General features: G+C 41.3%; 1 protein-coding gene across 1 annotated transcript in view; it reads right to left on the bottom strand.

Moving 5' to 3' along the window:
* Positions 1–2,446: 2,446 nt before the first annotated feature.
* The window catches only part of THOC2 (THO complex subunit 2), a 166,844-nt gene continuing 148,354 nt past the window's right edge, over positions 2,447–20,936 (bottom strand). The window contains exons 34-39 of the mRNA XM_069747183.1: positions 16,915–17,052; positions 14,305–14,371; positions 12,352–12,503; positions 5,851–5,927; positions 4,356–4,403; positions 2,447–3,281 (exon numbers count right to left, since the gene is read on the bottom strand). Coding sequence (XP_069603284.1) covers positions 4,376–4,403; positions 5,851–5,927; positions 12,352–12,503; positions 14,305–14,371; positions 16,915–17,052 — 462 coding nt within the window. The 3' untranslated portion in view covers positions 2,447–3,281; positions 4,356–4,375. The remainder of the gene's footprint in view (positions 3,282–4,355; positions 4,404–5,850; positions 5,928–12,351; positions 12,504–14,304; positions 14,372–16,914; positions 17,053–20,936) is intronic.

Genomic DNA, 20,936 nt, shown 5'->3' with positions numbered 1-20,936 from the left:
GAATGAGTCTCATCCAGTTTACAGACTAAACTAGAGCATGATGCAATTTTATTTTTCACATGTAGATTCAAAGAAGAAACCAAAAAAGTTCACTCAACACTGCACAACTGAATAACATTGGTCCGAGTGCTGTCCGTTTTTTTTTTTTTCCCAAACAGCGCACTGGGACCAAAAATACGATCATGTGAACGAGGCCTAAGGGAGATGGTCATGCTGAACATGGTGACTGATCTACCAGCAGCAGGTTAGAAAGCAGGAGGAGCTGAGCAGATTCATGGCCCAGGGTTACAACCTAGATACACTGTTTGTAATCTAGAGATGTACAGAAAAAGTAAAAGCATTCCATTTGGTCGCGACCGTATGACAAGCAGTGACCTCCGGAGCAAGGATGGGGCCTGAAGACCGTAAGAGGAAGTGTGTGATGGCGGAAAGAACAAGGTCAGAGAGGTATTATTTTATCATCAATAATCACATTGATGTCCTGTCCCCTTCTTTCCATCAGGTGCATCACATCTCCAACGTCTCCACCACAGCCAAGGCTCCCGGCCACATCCAAGCCAGAGCTTCCGGGCATCAGTTTGTTCTTGGGTAACTATAGCTTATATTTGATATATTCTATTATTATTGATAAAGGCATATAGCATCAGTGTTCTGTCACTGTGTATTGACCTTCCTTACATTTTAGAGGACTTTGATACATTTGGTGCTCATACTTACACATGCCCTACACCTTCTACTATATTCCCAATTCTATTATGATTTTTTTTTATTCTTTTTCAGTGAAGTTATTATTTTATGGTGTAAGGAGTAAGGTTTCTCCTTGTGGAGAGTGACATACCAACTCTGGCTTGACAAGGTAAGGAGGTTTATTCACTGTGCAATGCTGCTCTGGGAAATTTAACATGCAAATTGCCTCTTCAGAGAAAAAGAGCACTTAAACTCTATAGCGCCAACTGTTGGAAGTAGCGATGACTTAGGATAAAATCCAAATCAGTATCTCAATTTGCAGACACAAGGAGAAACCTTACCCCTTAGACCTCAGTCCAGAGCCTCTCCCCAAGCCATATCAGTTCTCATACTTTGCACTGACGAAGGCCAAAAGCCCGAAACACAGTGTCTGTGAATTGAGATACTGATTTGGCTTTTATCCTAAGTCATATTGCAAGACTCGTTAAAGGGTTGATTGTGACTTGTAGGATCGCTACTTCCAACAGGTGGCGCTATAGAGTTCAAGTCCTCTTTTTCTCAGAAGAGGCAATTTGCAGATTTTATGGTGGTGTGATAACTTTTCTGTCAGAATATACCGATTCCTACCTAGCAGAACACAAACTTAACAGAGCAGATTGTCTACTGCGTATGTGACAAAATATTTCCCAAGCTGTTGTTGTAGTGAGGTTTAAACCTACTGTGTATTTAAAGGGGATGTGGCTCCAAGAGATGGGTGTGGCTCCAAGTGATGGGTGTGGCTCAAGATGTACTAATATTTTGGTGCAATAACATAGCCTAAAACAAAGCCAGGAGGTGGTGTAAAGTGATGCATCTAACCAATCATCCAACATGAGCCCCTGTGATAAATTTGGTGCATTTTCAGACTGTTTACAACAGTGTAAATATTAGCCAGAATTACTAAATCTGCCCCCAATGAGGCCACTTTCTGTGAACACGTGTCCGGTAGCTAAGTACCACTGCTTGGCCCCTTGGCTGGTAAGAAGCACTGGATGTATTAGGTAGGCCTTCTGAGAAGGAATCTAAGGAACGTCCCGATGCTCCTTGCTAAGTATATAACTGTAGTATTGGCCAAAGCCACTGATCTTGGTGGGAGCACTTGACCATCTGATATGTATATGGGCCAGTTGACACTATCCCAACAGATAATCTCGGGGACAGAAGCCTTGGTCAGTCGGAATTTCAATGGCCAATCCTTTTGTTTGCGGGGCAATAAGCCACTGCCAGAGAAGCGTGACATGAGCCTTCTCCTTTATGTCTATTGAAAGTACATGCATGCTCAACTAAGATAAATTACTGCACCACAAATAGTGGTTCTTGAATGTGCCACCCATCATGTGCTCACTAGGTTGACTACATGATGCCCATGGAGTGCTGTACATCTAGTGATAAGGTAGTAATAAAACAGTCTTTGCTCTTTTTATAGGGTCTCCAGTTGTCGCTGACAAAAATCTCTCCCCTCCAGCAGCTGCACATTTTCATGTAATATTGGCTATAAAGCAGACCCAGAGAAACAACCAGTAAAGATAATGTGAAAAAAGCTGCCACCTTATTCCAAACGTTTTATATTGAATACCCCATTAACGTCGTTCCATAAAATAGAAAACAAAAAAAAAAAAAAAAAAGCCAAGATGTTGTGACTGCAGTGGTCCCGGTCGGCATGTAACTCAGCCAGTAAAATGGAGGATGAATATACAATAAAGCACAATGCACACAATGATTTACGACCCATTGAGAAAACTATTGTTTATTTAGAAAAAAAAGCTTACACTGGTAGAATTCAGCAGGTAAAAATTTCTTTTAAAAAAGTCTTTGAAACTTTTCACACTATATTGCGGTACAAAGCTCCTGTACTTTTATATTTGAACCCGAATTTCTCGCAAGTGACATTTATTATCCCTTGATTAAAAAATAAAATAAAAAAAATAACATTATGACAATAAGAATTGTGTTTGGCGCATTTTCCATTATCCTTCTCAGATACTTAGCGTTCTACACAATATACAAACAAATGCTCTCAATTAGCGTGGAAATTGCTCCGCATACCCTACATACAAGGCCGGGTAATAAATAAAACTGAGGTTAAATGAGGTAAATTCAAAAAAACTGTTGAATAATTGTTTATTTCCGGTTGCAACAATTAAAATGGATGCATTTAATATGGCAAATAATTGAGAAGTTTCAGGCAGTTTTTTTTTTTTTTTCTGACGACCTAAAAGAAACTGTACACAGAAAAAAATTTAACCTTATTTGCACTGTGGCGATCCTCCATTTGTAGCACATTGTGCTTAAAATTATGGAATAGGTAAACACTTTCAGCCATGTACTGAAAATAAATGTAAAAGAAAAACTAGCAACACATTAAAATACAGAAATGCACAACTTGAACATTTACTTGAAGGTGGAGAAAGAAAATGAAAATAATTTAAGAAGATGCAATTCGGCCTCTTCGTTCAAAAATAACTGTGCAATCAATATTGTGGTAAATACGCCTGGATACATCATCATCGTCATCATCCAGCTGCAGGATCCCATTAATTCTTTTAAAGTGGATTCTGTGGAGAGAAGTAAAAAGACCGTGATAGTCCTGTGAAAACAAGTCTCTAGTCCCATATTGAATTTATTTCTGCATGCTCTGGGATCAACTGAACTCCGGACATCCAAATGGATGGTCAATCGTACAAGGGATAAGTCACTGAAGGAATCAATAGATTTCTGAGAGGTGGTGAGTTCTCCTTCAATGGAGGCCTTCAAACAGAGGCTGGTCAGACATCTGCCTGAGATGGTTTAGTGAATTCTGCACTGAGCAGGGGGTTGAACACTATGACCCTGGAGGTCCCTTCCATCTCTAATATTCTATGATTCCATCTTTTCTCCAGCACGCGTTCAGCCTAGTGTCCGATAGTCGTAAGGAGGAACCCCCTGCTATCCGAGAAGCCCAAAAGTGCAGTGGCACAGAAATGGCTGATAATGGAGCGACATGGGGAAATGATCTGTGACTCCAGTACAGGAGCTCAGGTCATGGATACAGATTGTTATGTCTGGAACGAGGCAGGTTTCATACAGTGGCATTGTAGAGTCTGAATTACAGCCACAATATCCAGACCTCCAGCAGAATGAATCAGATAGACCATAGGGTTTTATGGAGATCAAAGCGGAATCCTGAAAAGTCGTAGTATTGATGCTTAAAGGACTTCTCATAAACATGTATAGATGTATCAGAGAAATCATGACAGTAAGAGTAGGGCTACAACTGCTATGGCCACCACCAATTGCAAGAACAAAAGGCTTAAAGTCACCAGTGTGAATCAAGTGGCAGCAAGCATGTGTAACCACTGCTCTTACAGGGAAGGATTGCACATGCTCACTACTGCTGCAATCACATAGGGTTTTTTCTTTTAATCCTTGGTCTCATGGTTACAAAACACCAACAATTAAATCGCATGTAACACCGGTCTGCAGGAGAAATCGGTATGGGACAATCCCAGTTTGAAACCAGTTACATTTAGGAGCTAATGTCAGCTGTGGTGATCGTATAAGGAAGGTTTCTTCCCCCAGGCTTGAAAACACACAAAAAAAACCCTCCAAATGCCAAAGTTCTCCCAAATGTAAGTAATAGCTGGTCTTACCTTGGTGTAAGCAGAAATCATTATCTGTGCTTGTCTGAAGATTTATGGGTAAAGCACGCGTTAAGGAGACTAATGGAAGATGGAAAATAAACCTTTCACTGTAGACTAAGCTTGATGTCGCAAGTCAACGTCCTATCCATTTTCTTCATGAGTAGAATAGAACAAGTACCTATTTTATTCTGACGGCCTTTTCACATGTCCCATTTGAATGGGAGGGTGGACCAAACTAACCTACTCATGTGAACGGTTCCGCAAACGAAAACCGGCACCATAGATGCTTTTGTGTCCGGTCTGTTTTCACTGACTGATGTTAGGAGAAACTGGGGAAATGTCCGTCAGCATTTCTTCTCAATTGTGAAAAATGGATGAAACATGGATAATGACCAAAACCGGATAAAGATTGGATGAAAAAGGAGATGAAAATCAACGGTTGTGTGACTTAGGCCTAACAGTGGTATTATATTCACAAAGAAAAATGATTCCAAGTGTCAGTTGTTTCCAAGTCTAATTTCTGAAATCTCATTACCATAGACGACACCTTCAGTCTCCAATAAAACCCAATAGGCTTCCGGTAACCACCATATAGATCACCTACTAAACACAATATAAATGGACACCGCAGAACAGGAAAGTATATAGTTTACAATGAAGAAAATGTAATGCAGTGCAGGGCATACGTCTCAATTCCCCCACAAAATGGGATTCAAACAAAAGCGCAAATGGGGCCATAGACTATAATGGTGCTAGAAGAGCGAAGGTGAGCTCTGCCAGGGATCATTTTCAGGAGTGTATGCATGCTGGAGTCAGTCTACTATGTCTGGTGTTTACAGTAGGTGTACACGCTCAAAAATGATGCACGACAGAACTCACGTTCGCTCTGCCAGCACCACTGGAGTCTATGGCCCGACAGGGCCACCAAACATGTGCCTGAACGCAATGTGACAGTACCCCAACTGTATAAGGGGTTCACTTGTCGCTTTTTTAGGGTACAAATGTCATAACGGGGTTGTTTTCTGCTTCGGAACCTCCTGCGTGAGCCAAAGTGGAGCTGAAAGAGAAGCGGCTTTTGTACGGAGGGCTCAGGCTCATCCATGCGTTACTTGGTCGGCCATTTACTTCAGAGCTTCTGATTTACTAGCCATTATTACACAGTGTTTTATGATCTAAGTGATTGGCAAAGAAAAAGAAATAAAGGTCACACAAGACATAAAATTGAGCAATGGTTCCACTAGGCCATTATATTACCGCAGAAAGAATGTCAAACTGTAGAAACCTACTTTAGGAAAAAACCCCTCACCTGCAGCTCAGCTTAGGCGCAGAGGACAGTGGCAGACGGAAAATAAAGCGCTCACATTTCGGAAATCTAGTCAAACACCAGATCAATTCATAGCAAAATCTGACTATTGTGCATTTTATACAAAGGGAAAAACCACCTGGATCTGCAACACATAATCATCAAAAGCTGCCTCCAAGTCTACGGTCACAAAAAGGATATTGTTTTTTCTCCTCTTTCCCTCCAGCGCTGTCACGTTTCTCTTTCTTCTCAGATTTTTCCTTGTCGTGTCTCGATTCCTTTACGAAAATAACACAAATCAGAAACATTATTACCTGATCCAGAAATAGAGTGGCCTTTCGGCTGCTAAATACAATCCACCGGCTTGTAGATTTCGTTCATCGGTTTGCCGACTGGAATTCATGTCTCATCAGATCAGCACGACGTCATACAATAAGGGCTCGTTCACCCTGGCGTATAGAACGGAGGAGGACAATGCCAGAAAACATGGCAGTGCACTCTGACCAATGGTATCATTATCGTTAATGCAAGTCTATGGGTGTGAGAAAAAAAAGCGGACAGCACAAGGTCCATGCGTGTTATTATTATTATTTATTATTATAGCGCCATTTTTTTCATGGCGCTTTACATGTGAGGAGGGGTGTGCCAGACATCTCTGGCTCATGCTGCCGTTATTGAGACCCGGCGGCTCTGATGAGAGTTATCGCCACTACCCAGCATCTGTGATTAATGGTCACTTTCCTGCTATTCACAGTCACTGAAGGCAGATTCGGGGAACTTGGAGAACGTCAGAACATTTTTGCTAATAAATTAGTGAACGAGGGACTGTATCTTGTGCTTGTTTTTATTATTTTATGCTTTTCAAGTATCCATTTCGGATTTGTTAGATTACGGCGGACCTGCATGGGATTTTTCTTTTTTCAATAAATTGGTGAACGAGGGAGCGTGTTGGAGGGTTTTTATTCAAATAAGTTTATGTTTTTGTTTTCTTTCTGTGTTTTTATTTTTGATTGCTGGGTGAGTAATGGGGGTTTCTGGTAGACATCTCTCCATTACTAACCCCAGGGCCTGATGGCAGCTGTTATTTTGGACAAATAACAGCTGTAGGCTTGTATTTGTAGGCTGGGAGGGCCCGATAACGGAACTTCCCAGCCTGATAATATAAGCTCGCAGCTCTCTGCTTTACCTTGGCTGTTTATCAAAAAAAGGGGAGACCCCACAGTTTTTTTTGTTTGTTTTTTTAGTTACTTATTTAGGTTTAACCCCTTAATCCCATATGACGTACTATCCCGTCCAGGTGACCTGGGACTTAATTCCCATGGACGGGATAGTACGTCATATGCGATCGGCCGCGCTCACGGGGGGAGCGCGGCCGATCGCGGCCGGGTGTCAGCTGCCTATCGCAGCTGACATCCGGCACTATGTGCCAGGAGCGGTCACGGACCGCTCCCGGCACATTAACCCCCGGCACACCGCGATCAAAGATGATCGCGGTGTGCCGGCGGTGCAGGGAAGCATCGCGCAGGGAGGGGGCTCCCTGCGGGCTTCCCTGAGACGATCGGTACACGGTGATGTGCTCACCGTGTACCGAGCGTCTTCTCCCTGCAGTCCCCGGATCCAAAATGGCCGCCGGGCTGCATCCGGGTCCTGCAGGGAGCACTTCCGGGTCAGGATCAGGCTGCAGCTGCAGCTCTAATCCTGCCCGGCTGTATGTCAGATCACCGATCTAACAGAGTGCTGTGCACACTGTCAGATCGGTGATCTGTGATGTCCCCCCCTGGGACAAAGTGAAAAAGTAAAAAAAAAAATTTCCACACTTGTAAAAAAAAAATAAAAAAAAAATTCCTAAATAAAGCAGAAAAAAAAAAATATTATTCCCATAAATACATTTCTTTACATAAAAAAAAAACAAAAAAAACAATAAAAGTACACATATTTAGTATCGCCGCGTCCGTAACGACCCGACCTATAAAACTGGCCCACTAGTTAACCCCTTCAGTGAACACCGTAAGAAAAAAAAAAAAAAAACGAGCCAAAAAACAACGCTTTATTATCATAACGCTGAACAAAAAGTGGAATAACACGCGATCAAAAAGACGGATATAAATAACCATGGTACCTCTGAAAACGTCATCTTGTCCCGCAAAAAACGAGCCGCCATATAGCATCATAACCAAAAAAATAAAAAAGTTATAGTCCTGAGAATAAAGCGATGCCAAAATAATTATTTTTTCTATAAAATAGCTTTTATCGTATAAAAGCGCCAAAACATAAAAAAAATGATATAAATGAGGTATCGCTGTAATCGTACTGACCCGAAGAATAAAACTGCTTCATCAATTTTACCAAACGCGGAACGGTATAAACGCCTCCCCCAAAAGAAATTCATGAATAGCTGGTTTTTGGTCATTCTGCCTCACAAAAAATCGGAATAAAAAGCGATCAAAAACTGTCACATGTCCGAAAATGTAACCGATAAAAACGTCAACTCGTCCCGCAAAAAACAAGACCTCACATGACTCTGTGGACCAAAATATGGAAAAATTATAGGTCTCAAAATGTGGAGACGCAAAAACTTTTTTGCTATAAAAAGCGTCTTTTAGTGTGTGACGGCTGCCAATCATAAAAATCCGATATAAAAAACTCGCTATAAAAGTAAATCAAACCCCCCTTCATCACCCCCTTAGTTAGGCTAGGTTCACATTGCGTTAATGGGTTAACGCTAACGGACAGCGTTGCACGGCGAAAATGTCACAATTAACGCCGTGCAACGGGTCCGTTAGCACAACCATTGACAGCAATGTGATTTTCGGGTGTAGCGCATCGCTAGAGCGTGCCATTTTCGGCTCGCGCTAGCAAGGTGCCGTTCTTTTGTGGCGCGCCTCAGACGCTGCTTGCAGTGTCCGCGGCGCGCCCGAGGTCCGATCCCCGATCTTCCAGAGCGGGGACGTTAACGCGACCACTAAACACGACACCTAAAAAGACATTGCGTTAGCGCAATCCGCTAGTGCTAAACGGATTTCCCTAATGCAATGTGAACCTAGCCTTAGGGAAAAATAATAAAATTAAAAAAAATGTATTTATTTCCATTTTCCCATTAGGGTTAGGGTTAGGGCTAGGGTTAGGGTTTGTATTACATTTACGGTTGGGATTAGGGTTGGGATTAGAATTAGGGGTGTGTCAGGGTTAGGTGTGTGGTTAGGGTTACAGTTGGGATTAGGGTTAGGGGTGCGTTTGGATTAGGGTTTCAGTTATAATTGGGGGTTTCCACTGTTTAGACACATCAGGGGCTCTCCAAACGCGACATGGCGTCCGATCTCAATTCCAGCCAATTCTGCATTGAAAAAGTAAAACAGTGCTCCTTCACTTCCGAGCTCTCCCGTGCGCCCAAACAGGGGTTTACCCCAACATATGGGGTATCATCGTACTCGAGACAAATTGGACAACAACTTTTTGGGTCCAAGTTCTCTTGTTATCCTTGGGAAAATAAAAATTTGGGGGGCTAAAAATCATTTTTGTGGGAAAAAAAAGGATTTTTTATTTTCACGGCTCTGCGTTGTAAACTGTAGTGAAACACTTGGGGGTTCAAAGTTTTCACAACACATCTAGATAAGTTCCATGGGAGGTCTAGTTTCAATATGGGGTCACTTGTGGGTGGTTTCTACTGTTTGGGTACATCAGGGGCTCTGCAAATGCAACGTGACGCCTGCAGACCAATCCATCTAAGTCTGCATTCCAAATGGCGCTCCTTCCCTTCCGAGCTCTGCCATGCGCCCAAACAGTGGTTCCCCCCCACATACGGGGTATCAGCGTACTCAGGACAAATTGAACAACAACTTTTGGGGTCCAATTTATTCTGTTACCCTTGTAAAAATACAAAGCTGGGGGCTAAAAAATCATTTTTGTGAAAAAAAAAAAGAATTTTTATTTTCACGGCTCTGCGTTATAAACTGTAGTGAAACATTTGGGGGTTCAAAGCTCTCAAAACACATCTAGATAAGTTCCTTATGGGGTCTAGTTTCCAAAATGGTGTCACTTGTGGGGGGTTTTAATGTTTAGGCACATCAGGGGCTCTCCAAACCAACATGGCGTCCCAACTTAATTCCAGTCAATTTTGCATTGAAAAGTCAAATGGCGCTCCTTCCCTTCCGAGCTCTGCTATGCACCCAAAAAGTGGTTTACCCCCACATATGGGGTATCGTCGCACTCAGGACAAATTGCACAACAACTTTTGTGGTCTAATTTCTTCTCTTACCCTTGGGAAAATAAAAAATTGGGGGCGAAAAGATCATTTTTGTGAAAAAATAAGATTTTTTATTTTTACGGCTCTGCATTATAAACTTCTGTGAAGCACTTGTTGGGTCAAAGTGCTCACCACACATCTAGATAAGTTCCTTAAGGGGTCTACTTTTCAAAATGGTGTCACTTGTGAGGGGTTCCAATGTTTAGGCACATCAGGGGCTCTCCAAACGCAACATGGCGTCCCATCTCAATTCCAGTCAATTTTGCATTGAAAAGTCAAATGGCGCTCCTTCCCTTCCGAGCTCTGCCATACGCCCAAACAATGGTTTACACCCATATATGGGGTATCAGCGTACTCAGGACAAATTGGCCAACAATTTTTGAGGTCCAATTTCTTCTCTTACTCTTGGGAAAATAAAAAATTGGGGGCGAAAAGATCATTTTTGTGAAAAAATATGATTTTTTATTTTTACGGCTCTGCATTATAAACTTCTGTGAAGCAATTGGTGGGTCAAAGTGGTCACCACACATCTAGATAAGTTCCTTAGGGTGTCTACTTTCCAAAATGGTGTCACTTGTGGGGGGGTTTCAATGTTTAGGCACATCAGTGGCTCTCCAAACGCAACATGGTGTCCCATCTCAATTCCTGTCAATTTTGCATTTAAAAGTCAAATGGCGCTCCTTCCCTTCCGAGCTCTGCCATGCGCCCAAACAGTGGTTTACTCCCACATATGGGCTATCAGCGTACTCAGTACAGATTGTACAACAATGTTTGGCATCCATTTTATCCTGTTACCCTTGGTAAAATAAAACAAATTGGAGCTGAAATAAATTTTGTGTGAAAAAAAGTTAAATATTCATTCTTATTTAAACATTCCAAAAATTCCTGTGAAACCCCTGAAGGGTTAATAAACTTCTTGAATGTGGTTTTGAGCACCTTGAGGGGTGCAGTTTTTAGAATGGTGTCACACTTGGGTATTTTCTATCATATAGACCCCTCAAAATGACATCAAATGAGATGTGGTCCCTAAAAAAAAATGGTGTTGTAAAAATGAGAAATTGCTGGTCAACTTTTAACCCTTATAACTTCCTAACAAAAAAAAATTTTGGTTCCAAAATTGTGCTGATGTAAAGTAGACATGTGGGAAATGTTACTTATTAAGTATTTTGCGTGAGATATCTCTGTGATTTAAGGGCATAAAAATTTAAAGTTGGAAAATTGCGAAACTTTCTAAATTTTCGCCAAATTTCCGTTTTTTTCACAAATAAACGCAAGTTATATCGAATAAATGTTACTACTAAAATGAAGTACAATATGTCACGAGAAAACAATGTCAGAATCGCCAAGATCCGTTGAAGCGTTCCAGAGTTATAACCTCATAAAGGGACAGTGGTCAGAATTGTAAAAATTGGCCCGGTCATTAACGTGCAAACCACCCTCGGGGCTTAAGGGGTTAATAAGGCTAAACACCTTTTAGTGCCACATCAAAGACACTAAAGGGTGCAAGTGTATTTTCTGTAGGGGGCTTGAGAAATTATACATCTACAGGACATCTATCTATCCTATCTATTATACGTCTGATATCTTTCTATCATCTATCTACAGCATATAAAATGGTTTTACTACTTCTGTAAACTAGATTTAAGACGTATATAGTATCATAGTCTGTAAAAGATGAGGTTAAGATGCATTGTATATGCATGTCATATGGATGCTAGGTGAGAAAAAAAAACAAAAGTACACTTGCATGACATTCAACCATACCGATTCCACGTGCCCAACGTTTCAGGAGCAACACCAGACCGAATTTTTATACGCTAGTGTCAGTGAGCCCCAAGTATGACTTTTACCTAGGTACCGATATCTGGTCAGGAGGATGGCTGTGCAGATGCACTGAACACAGACCAGCTAAGGTTGTGCTGCCTTACATTTGTCACTTGTCTTAGATGCCTTTTGCTCCGCGATCAATGAAGGGCTGTGGCTTGGAGGGAAAGGGACATGGCTCAATAGAAGATAGCATGACCCAAAATTTCACCAAAATGTTGGCACAAACTAAGACAACTAAGGGGAACTGTACAATTAAAAGGGTTGTAGAAAGATGCACCAAAATTAGCAAAAGGCATGATTCACTGTCATAAATTTTGTGCATTAGGGTCCATTTACAAGGAGCGACTGGTAGGCATCAAACAATGCATCCTTAATCATCGGCAAGATTGTTCAGTGCAGATATGCTGCCATTGTTCTCGGCAGCACTAGTCCGCTGAAAATCCATTTCACCTGAAGAATGATCGTTGTGTTCATTCATCTGATGGTCGGCAGCTTGTTTAAGCTGCAAGGTGATCGTGGAGAGTGCCTGGCTGGTTAGAAACATTCTGGCATCTGATTAGATCCCCAGAAAGACCGGCTGCTTTGGGTTTTCATTACTTTCTTTTTTCACCGTAAGAGGCGGCAAACTATACCTTTTTGCTGCTTGAGGAACTTTTCTCCATCTTGTCCGATTTCATTATCTCTGCCTTTTCTTTATTTGAGGATTTCGATTTGTTCCGGTCTTTCTCATTTGAGCGTGGGGAATCGGACGGGCTCTCGCTTTTACTGTGTTTGGAGGAACCGCCTAGGACAATGGATTGGTAAAACGAGAATAACATTAATACAACTTCAAAACCTCTTAAATAAATTAGTTATGTTTCATATATCGGTCTTCAACTTATTGATCAGGCTGTGAACGGCTTTGTGCAGCGTGGTATAATCATATGGGTCCCAATTATATGCCGCCCTCCTGTTTTAATGCGTAGAAAAACTTGGCACTCAACAATTTCTTGAAGAAGTATAACAAAGATATTTATTTCACATCCAGACAAGCAGCTCAATTAGTGCTCAATTGCTGCTAAACGTTTTCGGTCCAGTGCGGACCTTCCTCAGAGCAAGCTTATCTGGAGCGCTGTATCTGGGTATATGAACAGTTAAATCTTCTGCTAAAGCAAGTGATGGCCAATTTAGAAGCAATATATGGAGACTGTGGTCCAAAGTATACTCTGATGCTTAAATGTGCGGTGGGCCCACACTGCACACGCTGTGAGTCCTGAGCACTGGTGGCGTGCTAAGACGCTGGGGAGAGCGCGCTGCCACAGTCTCCATATATTGCTTCTAAATTGGCCATCAAGATAAACTTGCTCTGAGGAAGGTCCGCACTGGACCGAAAACGTTTAGCAGCAATTGAGCACTAATTGAACTGCTTGTCTGGATGTGAAATAAATATCTTTATTATACTTCTTCAAGAAACTGTTGAGTGCCACCTTTTTTCTACGCATTGGATTTAACGGGCTGGAGACCCTACTTGAGCACCCATACTCATGTTCTTACAGAGTGCCGTGTAGTTCTTTTGCATGCTGGATCTCCTGTTTTAGGCAGGCACTCTCACAGGGTGCCCCGTACTGTCATAGAAGGGGGCTGCACTCTCACAGAGGTGGGGGGGGCTGCACTCTCACAGAGGTGGGGGGGGCTGCACTCTCACTGAACACCAGCAGTCTGTGACTTTCTGCCCAAGCACTAATCTCCAGTGGTGAAGAATGTAGACGGTACAGCCGGGTTTTGACTCGCTGTCTGCAGTGATCACATACAATCGGTCTCTCCAGGGTCACTCTTGTCTGATAAGTTTGATTTCTAGTAAAACCTACAATTTTGTAAATAGATCTTGAAACCCTGCTTAAAAGTTTCCTAAGATTTCACAGTCAGATAGGTTGCCAATGTACACAACTGGAGTAATCGCAGTGTCTGGCACTGTAGCATAGCCTATTCTAGTTAACAAGACTGAGCCGCAGACAACATGACCGTGTGTTCTGCAGTGAAAGCTGTGACCCTCTGCCTAACAGTGGTAACATCCTAAATAACCTTCATAAATAGAAAATCTCAAAATACCAATTTAAAGGGGTCGTCTTACCTGAGACAACAATTCTCCATTCAGAGCTGTTGCAGTGATCAGCTGATCACTCTGGTCTGGATCCCTATAGTTGTGGCCAAAAGCAAATTTTCTCAACGGGATCACGGACTAATCAAAAGTTGTATCCGCAGTGGGACATTACTATTACAGGGACAGTGCAATCGTGGCACAACGGGAGCTGCTAATCAAACCTGCTTTTTATGCTAATAGATGGAGGGAAGGAATCCTAACTTAAGACATAAGGTACGGTTTATTTATACATCTAAAATAAAACTTATTTTTCGAGGCGACTGAATTTTTTCCCCCACTTATTTCCTATAATGTAATAGCAGCACATACACTGATGTCACACTCATCAGTCTTTCCACCTTTAGTCATACTGACATGTTTAACACTGCGAAGGTAATAGAAATGGTAAAAACTTGGTGCCGACACAAGCTTCTTATAAAAGGTGATTCAATAACGTGACACTCACTGGTTCCGTTTTCTTCCTTCCGTCTTTTTGACTCCTGGTTCCCCTCGCGGTCGCTGTTGGAATGATCCTGTTGGGTGATAACCAGGGTGACAGATGTTAGTAAAATGCCTGCAGCCGTGAAGACCACTACACAGAGTGTACAAATTAGTAAATCAACCATGGCGGAAGAAATGTTTAAGAAGTCCCATAATATAATGGCTTCTTGTAGAATGTGATCGAATACTGAGAAACTAAAAGTAGCAAAGGGGCTACAAAACAGGATGCAATTATTAGGGATGTGTTGTGGGGTTTATTGGGCTTTTCCACAAAACATAACATCTAGCCTTATTTATAGTACCACTCCAGTGTTTCCTTTTTTCTTATTTCCTTATCAGTATCATGTATGTTCAGTGTACTTACTAGTTATCGTCTTCTGCCGTTTTCAGCGCAGCTCCAGTCCCCTCCTGAATTATTTGACCACAGCAGTTCATCGTCAGTGCAAAGACTGCTGGTTCCTTTCTTACCATAATTCTATGAGAGTCTGGCTCAGAGTCTCACAAATACATTGAGAAAATTAATTCTGGTCCACACGAAAAAAAAATGCTGTGTTCACATGGTGCAGGAGGAAAAAGAAAGGTAATAGATACAATTTTAAGGCCAAATAGCACCATTGGAAGATCACACATGGGGTAGGCAATATGTGTTTTAAGAACCATCAAGAATATGGCAATGTACAAATGAAACAGACTCAGAAATAAAAATATAAGTCGGTTATAATGAATGATCAATAAGAATCACATTAAACGTTTTGTATCTATATCAACATTTGATTATCATTCTACCTCCTCTGGAAGGAATCGTGCTTATAACATGTTTAAGCCCAAGAAATCATTCACAGCAACGAATGTAAATAATTCATATTTTATTTATTACATGGTATACATAAAAAATATATTTTATTATTAAAAACAAAAAATTAATATCATTTAATATATATGTATGTAATATCAATTAGTGCCCATATCTATTTGGCTGACCTATTTATATAATTATATTAGTACCCGTAAGGACTATTATGAAAAAAGGGTTTTTTTTTTTTTAAAAAGAAAAAACTTTTTTAAAAAATTTATGTGTATAAAAATCGTAATAAAGTGCAACAGTGTGCATCCAAGAATCCAAGCAAAAAAGAGCGTAAACTAAAGCGAAAGTGCAATTGCTGAAAGTGCAAAGGAAGGAGAGAGACTCTCATAAATAAAGTGCAGTAATTCACATATAGAGACACTTACTTTAGGGTATATGAACTAGATGGACTGGTCGCCAGATAGAGTATGGTGCACCCCGACGCGCGTTTCGGACGCTAAACTCCTTTGTCAGGAAGGACATCGGAACCAAGACCACAAGGACATCCACTAGCCCTCAGAATGTACAACAACAGGTTAGCCTAGTACCTGTATCATCATCTTCATGAGGTGTAAGATATATGTGGCTCAAGTTAGAGGTGGTTAATGCAATCCCTCCTGGCACACTGCCGATAAGGCGGTTAATAGTTCTGCTGGCGATATCCTTTCAGAGGAGTTAGAATGAATATCAAATGTCGATATAGATACTAAACTTTTAACGTGATCGTTATTGGTCGTTCATTATAACTGACATATGTTTTTATTTATACGCCTCTTTCATTTGTACATTGCTGTATTCTTGGCGGTGCACAGCACTATGTATAAGAGAAACGCAAACGTATTGCCTAGCCCATGTGTGATCTTCCCAATACATTATTTGGACTTAAAAATGTGTCAATTACCTTTCTTTATTAGCAAAACTTGAAAACTGCCACTTAAACAAGCAGCTAGGTATAGGCTTGAATACAGAGCATCGATATATTCATACCTCCAGGAGAAAAAACGAGCAGCGCTATAAACGGCAGAAGACAGCGACTGATAACTATTTTACTGCATACACTGAACATATATTACTGATAGGTGACAAATGGAGACATAAAAAAAAAACGATGGGAGTGGCATTGTCCCAAAAACTGGAAACATACTGAGCAGTTCAATGCAAAATAATCAAGGAAGTTCAGAACATTTGAACCTGCGACTATGGACATATAATGTTACACCTTGTTCTTCCCTTGTCTAGGTTCTGAAGAGTTTAACCAGTTTTACCTAAACAGATTAAAATAACAAGACAATGTTGTAGCCATTGTTCCCATGCAAAGTGTATTCTGATCTCTAGCTAGTTTTTTGGTCCGTCCACTGCAGAGTTGCGTGCCTTGGTAGGAGACGATGACAGCAAGTCACTGGTCATAACGGTCACGTGTTGAGACAACATGGCATCATTGCAGAGAAGGACCAGAAAATTGAGAAGAGTAATAGTTTTTGCATGAACTGCTCATTGCCCCTCCATACTGAAAATAGAATCAGGCAAGACTACAAAAAGAATCTAATGCCACCAAAAACAAAGGGCACAGAAAACATGAGCGACTTCAAAGGAGTACAAAGAAGCTTGGCATGAGCCCCGCTCACTCAGTGTAATGCCCATGAACCCCACTGGTTGTCTTGGACACATTCCAGTTACTTAGCCATGCAATTTTTGGAAAAATTAGAAAAAAAAAAAAAAAACAACACCAACCCTTTTTCTCTCTTTTCTTTCTTTTTCCTCTTTTTTCTCCCTTTCACGGGAATGCTCCCTTGATTTATCGACCTCTTTCTTCTCTACCTCTCTCTCTTTGCTCTTGGACGTAGGCGGGTTAGTGTGGTTTATGTAGTGCTGTTAAATGAACAAGATGTTGCAAAATTACAGCTGCTTAGAAACCGCCCCATAGGTTAACATCAATCTGCAAGCTTATCCATGGTGCACACCAGTCCGCTAGCATCACTGATCATTAACAGAAGTCATATGTGCCAGAAAAGATGATCATTACTGATTGAGGCCACTCTGTAGAGAGCACTGCCTGCTCTTAAAAGTTAGCAAAACTAAAAAAAAATGCACATAAAATGCTTCTTATCCAAACTGGAACAGTGGTTCACGACTCTCTACAGTCACAAACAACACTAGATCCCTGCTACACAAGCATCCGAGCGAAACCACAGCTTCAGCACAGGCTCTGTCCCATTCCATCATTGGTGTGTACCCATATATGCAATGGGGGAATGAGGACATGTAATAAACAGCAAGTTTTTTTTTTTTTTAAATAAAAAGGTTGACTTCTAGACTTCATAAACATTAAAAAGAAGCTTACAGATTTAGAAGTAAGGTACTGTACGTAGGTGTGCAGTGTCGGAAAGAATACCAGATGTACACCGTTAGAACTTTGAATCTCTTGGCGTCACAGTCCATTTTGGTCTTAAGGGTAGAACATTTTTTTGTTACTTTTTCTTGACTCTCTCCAGGAGCCATCATTTTTTTTCCGGATGTATTAGTTGCAGTTGTCAGTGGAATCATTTTGGGGTACATATAAATTAACGAAATTATCAATTATTTATGGGGAAGAATATGAACAAAACAGCAATTCTACCACTTTTTGGGTTTTGAATTTTGCAATATTCGTTGGGCGGCAGAAATGTTATTCTGTGGGATAGTGCGATTAAGGCAATGTCAAATTTATATAGTTTTAGGTTTTATAATTTGGTACAATTATTACATATTTCAGGAAAAAAGCCATACTTTGAGGGGCCAAAGTTTCACAAGTTTCAATCAACAGCGTTAAATGGGGGATAATTATTTGTGTAACAAACTAGTTTTTATTGGTATCATTTTGTGGGACAGGAAATTTTTGGATCACTTTCTATTACAGTCTTTGAAAGGCAAAAGAAAAAAAAAAAGTATAATTTATTTTTTTAAAATGTCACTGTTCGGAATACCGTAATTGTGATATTTTTATACTTTTGGTCGATACAATTATTAAAATAACAATTTTATGGGTCTTTTTACGTTTTGCTACTTTGCACACAAAAAAAAATCCTTTTTAAGGAGGCTGTCATATTTTACAGAAGTACACGAGAAACATGTTGCTGTGTAACAAGCTGTAGTTTTTTATACATACGATAATTCAATCACTTTTCATTTAATCTTTTTGTGAAACAAGATGAACAAAGCTAATTGGCATGTTTTTTTTTCATGGCATTCATTTTGCAGAATAAATGATAAGAATTGTATAATATGGCAGCGATAACAAATGTGTTGATTTGAAGTTTATTCTATTATTAAAATTGATATATATATATATATATATATATATTTGTGTAGGTAATTTTTTTTAGACTTAAAAACTTTCTTTTTTATTGACAATTGTTACTGGTCGCACAAGGAGACCTGGACATGGAATCCTCTGATCGCATTGATAATATACTGTACTACGTATGTACCAACCTATCAGGGTTTCACTGACAATTACGCTACCAGGACCCACCCCCGAGGGGCTCTGCAGAAGGATAGGGCAGAAACTGTGGCCATTTTCAGGCTTCCTTGTTATCATAGGTAGCATTGGCACCCAGAGATGACACTTAGTGGGGGGCGCAGGTGGTGGTAGCGGTTGTACAACTAGAGTGACAGATGGTGTAATGTCCCACTGCCAAACTCCCTGCAACTGTCACAACTGACAGCGGCTTCTGAAGGGTTAATGTGATGGGATCAGAGCTGTGTCTAGTCCCAGCACACGCAGTGGCAGCTCAACTTTGTGTAACGACTGGCACCAGCACAACTCCTAAACCCGCTGCATCTCAAAAACAACCATAAACCCGGAAATCACCGGAAATCAGGACGTACATTTACAGAAAGAGGTTAAAGTACATCTGTCACCAAATTTTACTATGCAAAGTAGATACTCTATGAACTCGTCGACCGAAGGAAGCAGGTGTACTTACAATGAAAATCCATGTAAGAATGACTGTTTAATCACTTTAAATCAATTTCTGCCCACCTAGCCTGATTGCTGTCGCTCACTGCTGCTGAGATTTCGCACTGCACAGTACAAGCTGCTGCTGTCAATCGGGCTGAGTAGGTCGACATTTTTTGGTGCTGAAAGTCCCCCTCTCGGCTTATACTCGAGTCATATACCCGGGTGTCAGCAGGGGAGGGGGAGCGGGGGCTGTGTAGTCATACTTACCTGCTCCCAGCGCGGTCCCTGCAGTCCCTGGCTTCCCCGGCGCTGCAGATTCTTCCTGTACTGAGAGGTCACATGGCACCGCTCATTACAGAAATGAATAGGCGGCTCCACCTCCCATAGGGGAGGAGCCGCATATTCATTGCTGTAAATGATCGGTAACTGTGACCGCTCAATTACAGGAAGAAGCTGCAGCGCCGGGGAAGCCAGGGACTGCAGGGACCGCGCCAGGAGCAGGTAAGTATACGGGGAGCGCAGCGCTGCGCTATATTTACCTGCTCCTCGCTCCGGTGCGGCTCCGTCTGCAGCGACCTCTAGCAGTGACGCTCAGGTTAGAGGGCGTGGTGACGTAGTCAGTGCGCGCCCTCTGCTGAGCGTCAGTGCTGGAGACGGAGCCGCAGAGGAGCAGGTAAATATTGAAAGCGCCGGCACCCTGAGAAGAGAGGTGAGTATGTGATTTTTATTTTTTATGGCAGCACCAGCAGCATTCTGTAAGGAGCATCTATGGGGCCATAAAGAACGGTGCAGAGCATTATATATGGCACAGCTTTATATGGCACATCTATGGGGCCATAAAGAACGGTGCAGAGCATTATATATGGCACAGCATTATATAAGGAGCATCTATGGGGCCAAAAAGTACGGTGCAGAGCATTACATAGGGCACAGCTTTATAAGGAGCATCTATGGGGAAATAATGAACGGTGCAGAGCAATATACCGTATATGGGGCACATCTTTATAAGGAGCATCTATGGGGCCATAATCAACAGTGCAGAGCAATATATATATGGCACAGCTTTATAAGGAGCATCTATGGGGCCATAATGAACGGTATAGAGCAATATATATAGCACAGTTGTATATGGAGCATCTATGGGGCAATAATGAACGGTATGGAGCATCTATTTTTATTTTTGAAATTTACGAGTAGCTACTGCATTTTCCACCCTAGGCTTATACTCGAGTCAATAAGATTTCCCAGTTTTTTGTGGCAAAATTAGGGGGGTCGGCTTATACTCGGGTCGGCTTATACTCGAGTATATACGGCAATTTGGCCAATTCATGCATATCCTTCAACCAACCTTTTGAGACGACCTTGTCGTTGGTTGATGGGCATGCATAAATTGGCCAAATTATGTGCAAAGTGTCTCATCTTTTTCCTAGTATCCAGAAGCAGTATTGCTATTCATATTTCATAGATTTCACATTGACATGCTTTAGTCCAACAGTGTGCAACTTTTTTTGTTCAGCCCATGTGCAGGCATTGCAGTAACTTAGGTATCCATGGATATGACCACTAAAAACTAACTGTCACTACATGAGTGGTCATAACCATAGATAACCAAGTTACTGCAATGCCTGCACATGGGGTCAGCGACATACCGAATAACTAGACTACGTTTTACATTGGAGGTATTTGTGAATATTATTACACCTAAGGCATATTAGTAGAGGATCTTGGCGATTGGAATACCCTTTTAAAGTTAAACTTTCACAACGGATTATACAGCCATGTTGACATTGAATTTCATAGTAAGTACATCAGC

This window comes from Ranitomeya imitator, chromosome 2 (assembly GCF_032444005.1).
Source record: "Ranitomeya imitator isolate aRanImi1 chromosome 2, aRanImi1.pri, whole genome shotgun sequence".
NCBI classification, from domain to species: Eukaryota; Metazoa; Chordata; class Amphibia; order Anura; family Dendrobatidae; genus Ranitomeya; species Ranitomeya imitator.
The sequence above is the reverse complement of the archived record's forward strand: the minus strand, read 5'-3'. Positions and strand labels throughout refer to the sequence as shown.